This window comes from Zonotrichia leucophrys, chromosome 9 (genome assembly GCF_028769735.1).
Source record: "Zonotrichia leucophrys gambelii isolate GWCS_2022_RI chromosome 9, RI_Zleu_2.0, whole genome shotgun sequence".
Lineage (NCBI taxonomy): Eukaryota > Metazoa > Chordata > Aves > Passeriformes > Passerellidae > Zonotrichia > Zonotrichia leucophrys.
The window spans coordinates 14,474,792-14,487,759 of record NC_088179.1 but is presented as its reverse complement, the minus strand read 5'-3'; the positions used below and the strand labels follow the sequence as shown (position 1 = coordinate 14,487,759).

Here is a 12,968-nt window from a genome sequence, read left to right as displayed (position 1 = left end):
CCTTGTCTTCATCAATTTACCATAATTTTATGGAATACAGCAAGCTCCCCAAACAAATACTTGTATTTATTCAATGAGCATTTTTTGGTTTGGGTTTTTTGGGGTTTAGTGAGTTTTTGTCGTGGTTTTCTTCTGCAGTGGTTGTTGTGTGGGTCTGTGGTGTTTTTTGAGTTTGGTTGGCTTTTTAATCCAGTGAAATAATGCCTACAATCAATGCTTTCATATTGCCTGTTCTGGAAGTCTGCCACAGTTAGTTTAAAGTAACTACCCAGAAATACAGTTTGTTTATTTAGAAGTCCTTTGGGAAATCATTACTGCTCCTGATGGAGTGTCTCAAATATTGCAATTCTAAGGCACAACAGGCTATTAGAAGATATTTTTATCCTCTAAAAATAGAGGAATATCCTGTTTTCTATATGAAAATAAGCCACTGAAAAAAAAACCCCTTCTGTTTTGGTTATTTTTACTTAAGTCCTTCCTCAATGTCAGTGGCCCCATTCTGAAAGCAAGAATAACCAAGTCAATCTATTTTGAATACTTACGCATCAAACTGCTGTAGAACTGAAGACAAAAGTAACAGAAAATGTTACTGGTGAACTTCCTTCATGCCATTGACTTCATATAATCAAATATTCATATCATTTAGTAGCAGTAGTGAAAGTTAAGTCCTGTGCAGTGCTAGAGCACCTTCTCTCAGAGAGTTTTAAAGCATTCTCAAAGTAATGCTGGTCTTACCCTCAGCCCATCCCAGTCTGGCAGACACAGAGAGGCAGGAGCTGGCATTGAAGGCTGGAGTCCCCAAAGACCCACTCCAGCCACTAAGTGATACTGCCTCCCCACATGTAAACTCCCTTTATTGAGATACAAAATACCTTTAAAACATATTAGTAAACACATCAGTCTCTTAATCACACCTTAGGAAGATCCCCTGACCTTGCTGAATCACTTGTAACTAAGTGGCCTCCAGGCATTAGAAGTAAATCCTGTTTTTATTTTGAGGCATCATCAAAGAATGTGACAGCACCATGGAACTGCAGGTAGGTCAGCCTTGTGCAGCACCTAAGGCAGCCATGGGTGCCTGTTAAATCCAAGGCTATCTGTGTAGTGAAGAGAGATATAAATCACTTAGAAACTGCTGATCCTCAGCCTCCAACCTATGCCTCCTTTGTTATCTGTGGATATCTGTGAGATAGGTGCTATTTCCAAAGGGAGAGAGGTGTATTCCCAAAGTGCTTTCCTGTTTGGTGCATGTTGAGGTGATCATCAAAAGTGAAAGCCCTCCAGCCTGGAAACTACCAGTAACAAGGAGGAGCTGATGACAAACCCCCAGGAAAGAAGTAAAAACAGGTATCTCAATACAGGCACAAGAGAAAGGAATCCAGTTTGAACATCTGGGGCAGAAAACTGTTCAAGTGCAATCTGGAGTCACATCTGTGAAAATCTGTGAGGGAATGAGGAGTGGGTTAGTGACAGGGTAGCATTTAAAGCAGCCCAAAAGGGGTCCCTTTTTCTGTCTGATGCACAAGGTGAGGTGTGACTCCTCCATCCTCTATGGCTGGCCCTTGGTCAGGTGCATCATTCAGGCTGCTTGGGCACCCAGGTGAACCTCCAGCCACCATCATCGTCCCTGCGCACGAAGGCCTGTCCCTGGTGGAAGCTGTGCGTCCTCACGTTGCGGTGGGGACTCAGGCACGTGGTGAAGGCCACTTCTGTTCTGTTGGGTGACAAACCACCAGTCCAATAAGGCAACCCATAGGCTGGGAGGGAGGAAACACTCGGCACTGGTGAGGAGATGCATGGTGCTGAAGAAAACTGAGGAAGGAAGGGAGAATCCTGGCTGCATGGGTGGGTGCTGCTGCTGCCTGGGGGCTCATGGCTGCAGCTGAACACTGCTGCTGCTCCTTCCCTGTGCTCACAGTCTGCTGCTCCCCCAGGGCTCAGGCAGTACGTGTCTTTCCCAAGGTCTGGGGACAGGGCACTGTAGTTAGCTGAAGCTTCATCAATGGTGTTCACATCCTTTAATCCTAAGGTCTGCAAGACCCAGCTGTCCACAGCAGGGCTGGCTTGCTCCTCACAGGCAGTGAATTCATTGAAGAGGTTCCTTCTAGCTTTGGAAGCATGAGGAGTTTCTTGAGGAACAAAGCAGTGGTCCTCCTTCAGTCTCCTCTTGGTACTTTTGAGGATAGCACAGGTTTTTTGCCCATGGTCAGACAGTAGTTTCTATTAAAAAAAACAGAACAACAAGGTGGAGACAGAAGATTAAAATTTGAATTTCTAGGTACCTGAAGGCAACATGCTTCTGGCTTCAGATGCACAAGATGGTTACCACTTGATTACCACTGTCCTTACAGAGACTTTTTTTACTCTCTGCTTGAACATATGGGTATGAGCAACTATTTTGTATCTTTACAGTGTCTGCAAAACCCTGTTCCTGAACAAGAAGAGTGTGACCATGTCAATAAGACCTGTGCTTTGATGGCATTCCCAGCCCTGAGCTGCCATCTGTCTCTGTGCCAGCAGCACTCTGCAGGTGAGCAGGGCATGGGGGGCACAGTGGCAGCCTGACAAAGAGGGAGCATGCAAAGGTAACTCCTGCTGGAACAGGCTGATCCTGACAAGGCAGCGCTCAGAGCAGCAGCCTGAGTGGTACTGCAGTCATCAATTCACCTCAGTTGTCATTATCCCAGCAAAAGGGCCCCTCAGGCATCCAGCTATGGTCAAAAGAAGGCAAGAATAAACAAGGAAGCTCCCCAGCATGTCATGAATTCACTGCTCCACACTGGACCCTTCTCCACAGGACACAGGGGGTGGCGATGTCTCCGTGCTGTGCCCAGTGAAGGAGACCTTTTCTCCTGCCAGGAGCCAGGTCTGGCCATGGGAAGGAGGACATCATGCTATCAACTCATCAACAGGATCGAAAAGAAAAGTCTCCCATGTCCTATATAGTCCTACAGTCTTTTTTACCTCATGCTCAATCCACAGAGTTGAGCAAATAATCAACAGTTCAGTTTCATGGGCAAGGTTGGAATAGCAAAAAATTTCTGTAAGCTGACAAGAAAATTATTTTCTTTATTTTTGTTTAGGTGAGAGGCAAAGAATCCAAATGTTAAAAAAACAACCCTTCATACTTAGTTTAACAGAATGTTTCATCCAACCTGAAATGTTTCATTTTGTATTTCACCATTTAAAAAAACCCACACACAACTTTTTAATCAATAAACTGAAAAAAAAATCCTTATCAAAAGGATAATTGACAAAAGAGAAACATGCAAAATATATATATTGAAATTTGAACTTTTTACTGAAAAAAGGCATTTAGAGGAAATAATTTTACCTTATCTTACGTTTAGCTATCTAATAAATTAAACCTAATTATCTCAGTTGCTACACTGTCTCCACAGTCAGAACCTGACAGGATATCATTCCTGGAGCAAACTGTCACTTTTGTGAATTTAAATGTGAGTGTGGGTTCCACTGCAGGTTGTCTGCACTCTTAGCTTTTCCATACATTTTACTGGTGTGTACCTAATCAACCTGTTCCTCCTGCACACATTTGTCTGACAGGTTTGAACACAATACCTTGGCTTTTTCTTCTAAACACTTAATCAGGGCAGAATTCAGGTATTGTCGGAGGTTATTATTTTCTTCATGTAACCTAGCAAGTTCCTCTTCCTTCTGAAGCAAAGTATCTTGAAGCTGTGGAATAGAGATATTGATGAATAGATGTTGACTCTGTAACTTAATAGCAATTGCCCACTGGTACAAGCTGCTTGGATTTGATGATTTGGGTGTTTGCTTTGTGAGCTCAACCCACCCCCTCCAGCCTCTTGTCTCTATAAATCTAAGTGGCATGACTGTTCAGTTTTCACTTTTGACTTCCTTTAATCTTTAAGTGAGTGTTTGAAAAGATTACTCTGAAAAAACCTGCAACCGCAGAATAATAATAGAAATGAATTACAAGTAGCCCTGTGAGCAGCCAGAAATGGTCACGGGCATGACAGCAGCTTCAGGATCTCCTCTTGAGCCACAGCAAACATCCCTTTGCACCCCTCCTTCCCATTTAGAGCTGCCTGGTGAAAAAAAAAATGTTGCAAACTAACAATTTATGGGGGTAGAGTGCAGAGGAAGATGCAGTTTCCATTCTTTATCATAAAGTAGCACTCAGTGATCTCTTCAGTTCTGGACCCTACTGTGCCAGCCCTGGTACATGTACAGAGTTGAGATAATCCCTGGTCTCAAAAGCTGAACAGGAATGGCAGACACCTAACACTTTTCCATGGGAAATCTAAGAGTTTACAGATAGATTTTTGGCTCCTGATCATAGCTCTGGAGACTTCTTTGGGAGGACAAAGAACCTTCTGCCAAGGATCACAGGCATCTTCTGAGCATAGGCTTAGTCAAAAACAGACTTAAATGATTGAGGCAAAATCAAAGAAATAAGTACACTGACATCTGGAACTATGGTTTGATTCCAGGGACCTTTAGATACTATCTGGATTTTCACTGACTTGACTATGTCAAAACATCATTCCAAGTACTTGATCACAGTCATCAAACTGGAGTACCTTCACTGACGACAGTTCAGAGTTTCTCTTGTTGGGATTTACAAAAAAATGAAATATAAGAGAAAATAAAGTAACAAGGAAAACCTGTTGGTCAAAACAAAACGGTTGATCTTCCATGTAATTAGGCAATTCTGCTGCAATCATTTCCCATGAAGTTAAACCTGGTGGAATCAGGAGGACACACTCTATGAACTTTTAGCCAACAGCATCATCACAGCCTGAGGCCCCCCTGTTCATGTCCCTGGTTTTCTTTAGTGCCAACACTGCAGCTGCAATACGATGTAAGAGGGGAGGAACGGACAGGAAATCCCACCAGAGTTGGTCCAACTTCACAGGACAACATAGGGAGACAAATACGTCCAGCAAGGAACAACAGTTTTGTGTCACTTCTGACACCCGTGCCAGTGACAGGGAGACGTGCCATTAGCCAACCCAGAAGGTGCAATCCGTGACACAAAGTTCGGGAGCCTCGTGGGGTGAACCCGGGCGTGCTGGGGGGTGCGGAGCCTTTACCTGCTTGTTTCTGTAGAGCTGGGAGGACAGCTGGTCTCCCTGCCACGCCGCGTCCTGGGCAGCGAGCTGCGGGCTGCAGACCTGGCCTGCGGACGAGACCAGGGTTATCGCGGCCCCGTGGGGCTCCCAGCGCGGCCGGGGCCCGCGGCGCTCCGGCGGCGGCTCAGCGCTCACTCACCCTGCGGCCGGCCGTGGCTGTGCGGCGGCTCCGCGGCGCAGACGGCGGCCCAGGTCTCCTTGGAAACCCCGGCGGGGGCAGACCAGGGCCAGGCGCAGCCCGAGCCCCCGGCGAAGTCCGGCTGCAGGCACGGCCGGCCGGCGCTCTGCGGAGGGAAGGGCCGAGGCGATGGGGCGCTCGGCGGGGCCGGGGGCCCCGAGGGGAAGCGGTGCCGGCCCGGCCCCGCCAGAAGCGCCCCGGCGGGGCAGCGCTCTCCCCGCTGCCGTCCGGCCGGGCTGTGCTCAGGTGCTGTCCCGGGGCAGCGGCCAGCCCTGACCCGGTGCCCGCTCCCCGTTCCCCGGTGTCACCGCTCCGTGCGCCGAGCGCCGGCAGTGCCGCCCCGCCAGCCCCCGCTGCACCGGGCTCCGAGGACCGCTGTGCCGGGGAGGCGGCTCGGCTTCCTGCAAACCCTGGGGAAATGCTACGGTCCTGAGTGGGTTTAGGGTGAAGGGGGTTCCAATGCTGTCCTTGTTCCTGCCACCAAGGGTGTTCGACTCAGCTCTAAGCAGCAGCACAGAGCCAGCAGTCACCTCCTGGCTGCTTGCACTCTCTTCTGCCCCTGCAGTTCTGCAGGAGTCCCAGACGCAAAGCCTGGGGTTGTCCCCTCCAAATAAGCCTCATCTGCAGCAACTCTAAATCTCTGCAAGGAAGGCAACGGCAGAACTTGGAGTCTCAGTCAGGGAGCCTGCCCACCCAAGGGAAGGCACAGCAGCAGAGACTGCACTGGCAGGTAGAGAAGAGCCCTCTTTCTTTCCCATCTTAAGAGGGCACAAAATCTATTGCACTCCCCCAAGGGACAGACCAGCTTCTCCTCCTCTGCCTCGAGGTCGAGAGAAATGCAAAGAGCACTTACCATATTAGTGGCAGAATGAAATGCAGGTCTTGGGAGCACGTTTCTGTTAAAGCCCCAGAGAGGTTTAAATGGCTCTGAAGGAGGGGGAGAGGGGGGAGACCGGGGAGGCGAGTTTAATCTAAAGGAGCTCCCAGTGACGCCTCAGAGCTCTCCTGAAACCCAGCAATCTGATTTGGTGTAAAGCTGTCAAACTTGTGACGTGAATAAACAGCAAACTTGCTGAAATCAAAGTCATTCTGGTCCCACAAATCAACACAAGGAAGGAGGGAAAAGAAAGGAGGGAGAAGGAAAAAAAAGCTTCCACACACTTCAGGGCAGCAGTGAACTGGTGTGTCTGAGTTTCACTCCAGGAAATGAACAGGCATCCAGGGAAGCATCCCACATGTTCAGAATAAGGCTGCTGGTGAGTTTTTTGTTTTGCTTTGTTTTGAAGACTTGTTTGCAGTTGTAAAATCCAGCAGGAAGAAACAAGTCTGTCCAACCTGCCTGGCTGACAGAGTGGGTTTTGCCCAGCTTACAGAGGTGTGTAGAAGCAGATATGATTCAGAGCACTTCTGTGGACAGTTCTGAGGAGGAAAGTGCAGTTTTCAGGACAACGGAGTCTGCAAGGACAAGCTCCTGCAAATGTCTCACTGTATTGAGAATGTTTTCTATCAAGCCCCAGACTTCCAGAAGATCTTAGGATATAAATGTGGCAGTGGTAAAAGATTTATTATCATAAAGGATTTACTACCATAATGTTGCAAAAGCCATGGACAGGTGTGTCAAGGAAAGGCAGAGACTGTCGCCATATAGTCACTTCTGATTCGTATCAGATTTACGTGGCAATCAAAATCCATGGATAAACTTGAGATTTTCCCATAGGGGAATAAAAAAAAAAAGTCAAACAAAAAGTCTTCACTGAGGGTCTGCCTTTGAATAGCATAGGGGATGGCAGGAATAAGGCAGTTTTTCTGCCAGGATCCTGCCCCTGCCATGGTGAGGGCTGTTCCAGGTGCTGTCCCAGCCTGTCTGCAGCCAGCCAGGATGAGGCTGGGCCAAGGGCAGGCCGTGCTGGCATACGGGATGGTCTTTCATTTCTCCCTGCAGGATGCTCAGTGCTGTTCCCTCATCAGCAAGCATCAGGGACCATACCTGAGGGACAAACCAAGAGGGCCATTTGCCTTCCATTCTTTTATTACTAGCTGTTTTCCTAGGTTGGTGCCCAAGATAAACTGGCAGTTATACCAAATTAAACCCCTGCCATCTCCTGCTTTATGCTTTTTTCAACAGAAGTGTTTTTAAAAGGCTTCACACTCTCTCACTCAGCCTACAGTGTTTGGGGTCACACTTTAGCTTTCTTAACCCGCAGCACAGCATTTGATAACTGCTGTGATAACCCTCTCCCTTCAGTGCCAACCCCTCCTGCACGTCTGGATCTTCTGTTGGCTACTAAGGAACTGCAGCTGTGTGACACACGCCCAACACCTGCCAGGGCCCAGCGCAGCTCCCCGGCCGCCTCTGGCCCCTCTGCCCGCTGCTGAGGCGCCGCAGGGCGCGGGGCACCGGCGGCTCCTTCACACCGGGCACACCCCGGGCAAGCACCGCTGCTCTGGGGCCCGCGGGCGGCAGCGCGCTGGGTAACGGCCCGGCTGAGGCGGGTAAAGCCGGGAGAGGAGACGTCCCGGGGCGAGCAGGCTGGAGGAGCCCTCAGCGCCCGCAGCAGCCCCGTGCGACAGGCGAACGCCCCGTGGGTCCCGCCGGGTCCCGCCAGCGCCTTCGGACCCCGCAACGCCCGAACCGCGGCCATGTTCGCGCGGCCCAAGACGGCGTCATCAGCCCGCGCCGCCCCCGCCGTGCGGGCATGGCGGCGGGGGGAGCCGCGGGCTGCTCTGAGGGGCCGGGAGTGACCCACTGCCGGTGCCCAGTGTGCCCCACTCCCGGTGCCCAGACTGCCCCATTGATGGTGTCCGGCGTGCCCCGCTGCCGGTGCCAGGCTGCCCCACTCCCGGTGCCCAGAGTGCCCCGCTCCCGGTGCCCAGCGTGCCCTGCTCCCGGTGCCAGGCTGCCCCACTGCCGGTGCCCAGGTTGCCCCATTCCTGGTGCCCAGAGTGCCCCGCTCCCGGTGCCCGGCGTGCCCTGCTCCCGGGGCCCGGCTGCCACGCTCATGGTGCCCAGACTGCCACGCTCATGGTGCCCGGCGTGCCCTGCTCCCGGGGCCCGGCTGCTCCACTGCCGGTGCCCAGGTTGCCCCATTCCTGGTGCCCAGAGTGCCCTGCTCCCGGGGCCCGGCTGCCCCACTGCCGGTGCCAGACTGCCCCATTCCCGGTGCCCAACGTGCCCCACATGTGGCCCGGGTCACCTCGCGGCTGTCTGTCGGGGCAGCAGCAGGGAGAGGAGAATGAACAGCACATCCAGGGGATAACTGGGGGTTGGAACAGCTCTGTTATGAGGAGAGACTGAGGGAATGGGGCCGCTCCTTAGGGGATCTCATTAATGCATATAAATATCTCAAAGGTGGGGGTCAAAAGGCAGGTGCCGGACTCATTTCAGTGGTGCCCAGTGACAGGACGAGGAACAATGGCCATAAACTGGAACACAAGAAGCTTCACCTCAACATCTGGAAGAACTCTCTATTGAGCTTGCAGGCACTGGAAGATCTGCCCAGGTGGTGTGGGGATTGTGAATTCTCCCTGTCTAGAGACATCTCATACCCATCTGCCAACCACGATTGGGTCTGCACAGCTGGCGTGGTGTTGCCTGGGGGCTGACAGTGCTTGGCTGAGCTCAGGGAATTCAGGTCAACTCACCAAGGCTGACGTGCTGGGGAGTGAAAGGTGGTAATGGGTAAAAGACAACCAAATCAGAGCCCTGGTAGGTTTGGGGAGATACCCTTTGGGTGACTGCCAAAGAAATAAAAATGCTGTTGTAGGAGAGAAACACCTCATTTTGAAAAATGGTGTGTGGATGATCACACATGATGATGGAAGAGGTTGAAGTCACAGTAGCAATCACATTGATGTGTGTGTGTAAAGCAAAAACTAAGTAACAATCATCAGCTAATTTTCCTCTTCATCCAGAGCTTTTACTGCTTCTTGCAGTTAATGATAGACCTCTTTAATTGGGAATAAAGTTCTGGGGGAAAACGATTTTTAAGACTACAATATTGCTTCAGTGGATATTTCACTTTGAATGTCATAGCAGCTCTTTTCTGAAGTTCTGGGAACACACATTTAAGTGTATTGCAGTGTGTTAATTACTGTATGTTCCTTGTACCTATATTTTATTTTGTAATTTCTATGATGTTTTTTGTTTAAACAACAGTGGTGAAGCTAATCCTTCAGATTAATATTAAAAAAAAATTAAAACGAACTTTTTTTCTGGTTTATCCTTTTTTTTTGTGTAAAAATGGCCTTAAAGTTGCATTTGCACCATAGTGAGTGGGCTCTCAGAAGGGATAGTACAGAGAAGAAAATAATACTTACAGATTGTTTAATACAAGTTTGATACCAGGCTTACAACAGTTACAGTATGGGTTACTTTGAGTGCTGGTACCGGCACTGGTGTCCAAACCCACCCCAAATTCTCTTTACTTGTCCTGCCATGTTACTGCTGCAGTGCTTCTTATCCATGTTGAGTGGTTAAGCGAACCGGTGACAAAACAGAAGCTCACTTATAGCTCAGGATGTTAACCTATAGACAGGTACACACAGGTCCCTGGCACTTCCATGAATTTCTGATCATGTTTGTGAACCAAAGGTGTGAGAAATTAAACCTGATGAGACTGATTTGCAAAAATGCTTTTGAAAGGGAACTTGTGCAGATACAGGTTCTGGCTGTTTTTCTGATCAGTCTTCCTCCTTGAACGCAGGACTAAAAGGCACTTCCCAAATCCAGTCCCCTGCTGTTGAGACATTCTTAAACTTTTCATTCTCCCTCTTAAAACTAATTAGGTTATTTTCCTTATGTTATTCCCACTGTGAGGCTACCCCGTACTCTGAGCTCTGATGGCTGGACACTCTAGTTTCAGGCTGAATGTATTCATAGTAGGTATAATCCCTTTTGTCCTTGTGCCAAACTCTTGCTCTAGTTTAGACACTTCATCTCCCTCTCCAGTGTTTAGCCTTGATGTCTTTGCAAAACACTGTCACACGTTGTCTTTTTCTTTAGGTCAAAGAAGGCAGGTTCTTTTACAGTCTTTCCTAACCTTAGGAACCCATCTCTGAAAATATTCCAGCTAATATTAACCTGTTTCTCAGATGGATAACCAATGTTACTCAGGTTGCTGTGTAACACACCATTGTTTAGAGAAAAGCATTTCTCTTTTATGTCTTCCTGGTATATTTTAGGGCAGCCTTTACCTTTCTCATCACTCACACCAGTTACTAGTCTTGAAATCACTGTCAGGTGGCAGTGGGCTTTATTATGTGGGTTATTTAATACACCTGTGAGCTTTATTTCCTGTAAAATGCAGTTAACTCAAACTTGTCTTCAGTGCTGTTGGGCTCCAGCTGTCCCGTGTTGATACTTCTTGGTATTGTGGAGTTCTACAAGTTTAGAATGTAGAAAAAAGATGACTACAAGGTGGAAAAATTGCAAAACACCTTTCAGGGTTTACCTGCAGTTTTTCGCAGCAAGAGTGGTGAGTCAATGACTAGAGGGTGGAATTTATCTGAAAAAGTTGAAGGTTTTCTAAATAGATAATGGCACTTTTTTGTGGGACACTTGCTCTTGTGATGCTGGTACTGCTTTTTACTGTTCAGAATTTCACTCCAATTTCCAATCTGACATTTGTGGCTTTAGCTTTTTCTGGTTTGCCCTGTGTGCCATTGGATGTGTTATAAACAACAATCCATGCTGTGTTTGTCTGGATTTGTGCAATTGTTTTTTTGTTTGCCAGCCATCTGAGAAGCATTCCTCTAGATTGCACTTGATTGCAGCCTCAGGTACAAATATGAGGTTTCCCTGAAATGGAAAGGCAAATGGAAAAAGTGCATGTTTTATGAGCACAGAATATATTGACAGAATTCACTGCTTGCAGAATGTCACTGAGAGTGAGAGGATAAAAACAGAATGAGTTTTATAATTCTTGTTTTTCTTTTGAATGCTTTCATTAATTCTATTGGGTATATTGATATTTTGTCAGAGGAGGACATTAATTGCACTTGTTTAGTATCCTATGGACATGTTCTCTCAGAATCCATCTCAGGCTCTATTTATCACCTGCTTCTTGCCCTTTCCTTTGGCTGGAATTGTATCATAAAAGAACCCCGAGGTCTTGATCTTAGGGCTGGCTTTTGATGAGCTGATGAGTTCTCCTGAAAACTGCAGGTGAGAATTTGTTACTGTTGCCAATCTGGTGTATGGAAGAGAAATATGTTTTACTCCTGGCTCTGATGTTGTACAGTTTTGTAGTAGCACTTAAATGCCTGAATTTTCAGAACATCACCCATTTACGGTATAGACCTGAGCCAGTCTTTGCATTTTTGTTTCAGTTCCTCTCATCTGTCAGTCTGGTGTGTCTGCTTAGATTTCACATTTCTGTAATAAAAATGTCCTTATGTAGCCCCTGGCCAAATGAGTCCCTTTGTTCTTGGCTGAGACTAATTGGCTCCAGAAGAGCAAATGAATTGTGAACTGATAATTTTTTGTGACGTTTGGGGATTAATTGGATGGGAGTTTTAATATAAACCATGATGTAGTTATGGAGCAAAGCCTGTTCTTGGCTGGCATCAGCAGCATGCTGCTGCTGTCCATGTCCCTCATTCCAGAGGTTCCCACTGCACTGAGCTGCCATGCTGCAGCTAAGTAACCATTACACCATAGAAAGTGATTCAGCAGTGCAAACAAAAGCCCTGAGGTAGTCCCAGGGTTAAATAACAGATGGCAGAAACAGTTTTTCCTTGAGTGTGCTCAGAGTGTTGACCATCGTGGTTTGGGGGAAATTGTTGCACCCACAAGAGAAAGAGCCATGTGCTAAAAAGCCATGTTTTTCTCCATGGTGTTTTCTATTGAACTCAAACTATTTTGCAGGGAGGTATGCCAGAAAAGCTTAGCTCACGAGTTTAGTCCAAATTAGGATGAATTTTCATGGGACCAGATGCAGAGCTGAGTGGGGCTTCGTGTCTGATCATCCACTGATGTTTGCATCTGCCTGCTTCTAACCTGGCCTCTGAGCTCCTGTGTGGACGGTGCTGCCAGCCCAAAGTACTGGGCTTCACCTATTGAACAGTGCTTTTCCTCTTGGCTCTGGCTCAGGAGTTGGCAGTCTGGCTTCTCTCCATCTTGCTTTGGGTGCAGAGCTGGGCACTTTCCATTCTTGGCTGGCAGTTGGGATGTTTGGCAGAGATCTCTGATCTGAGTAAATATGTGTGAGGGCATCTCTTCATTGCAGAGCTGTATGGCATTGCCTTCCCTAATCAATAATGAAAGAAAGATTCTAGGACGTGTGTAAATGTGTTGGAGGTCAGAAGGTGAAGGATGTTGTTGTCATGAGCTGAGAAAGATGTCAGGGTTTTTGTGCATACTTTTCAAAGGCTGAGTTAAAGCAATAAGTCACGGGGGAGATAGCCTAGTAAAACAGCTCTGTCTGTATATACAGAATTTCCAGCTCTAGTCCATGCAGGTAGTGTTCGATGAACTGGTGATGAAAAGGAATTAGTTGGCTGGTAATTCATCTAAAAGATTGGCAGAGGATTTTACAGGCTTATACCAGGGCTGGCTGGAGACAATAATCTCTTTTCTCGAAGAATGCCGAGGTCCTGACGCCCAGCTCGTTGGAATGAAACCTGAATGCTTTTTAATTCTCTGTGAGAGATTTTTTTTCTTTCCCCTCTTTGGT

At 47.8% G+C, this 12,968-nt stretch overlaps 2 protein-coding genes across 8 annotated transcripts in view; one reads left to right on the top strand and one right to left on the bottom strand.

Annotated features, from left to right (window-relative positions):
• Window positions 1–618: 618 nt before the first annotated feature.
• GMNC (geminin coiled-coil domain containing) lies at window positions 619–7,937 on the bottom strand. The gene is made up of 5 exons (XM_064721430.1): window positions 7,607–7,937; window positions 5,257–5,592; window positions 5,079–5,164; window positions 3,580–3,696; window positions 619–2,220 (listed from the first exon to the last, which is right to left on the bottom strand). The coding sequence occupies exons 1-5, from the start codon at window positions 7,935–7,937 to the stop codon at window positions 1,576–1,578; spliced, it is 1,515 nt and encodes a 504-aa protein (XP_064577500.1). The 3' UTR covers window positions 619–1,575.
• Window positions 7,938–10,592: 2,655 nt separating this feature from the next.
• OSTN (osteocrin) overlaps window positions 10,593–12,968 on the top strand; it is a 75,598-nt gene continuing 73,222 nt past the window's right edge. For 5 of the 7 annotated variants that reach the window (XM_064720955.1, XM_064720959.1, XM_064720958.1 and 2 more), the window contains exon 1: window positions 10,593–10,769. Coding sequence is in view for 3 of the 7 variants with exons in the window: in XM_064720959.1 (XP_064577029.1) it covers window positions 10,701–10,769 (69 nt within the window). In the remaining 4 variants the exon portion in view is untranslated. The remainder of the gene's footprint in view (window positions 10,770–12,968) is intronic. The other 2 variants (XM_064720954.1, XM_064720953.1) reach the window with 2 other exon arrangements.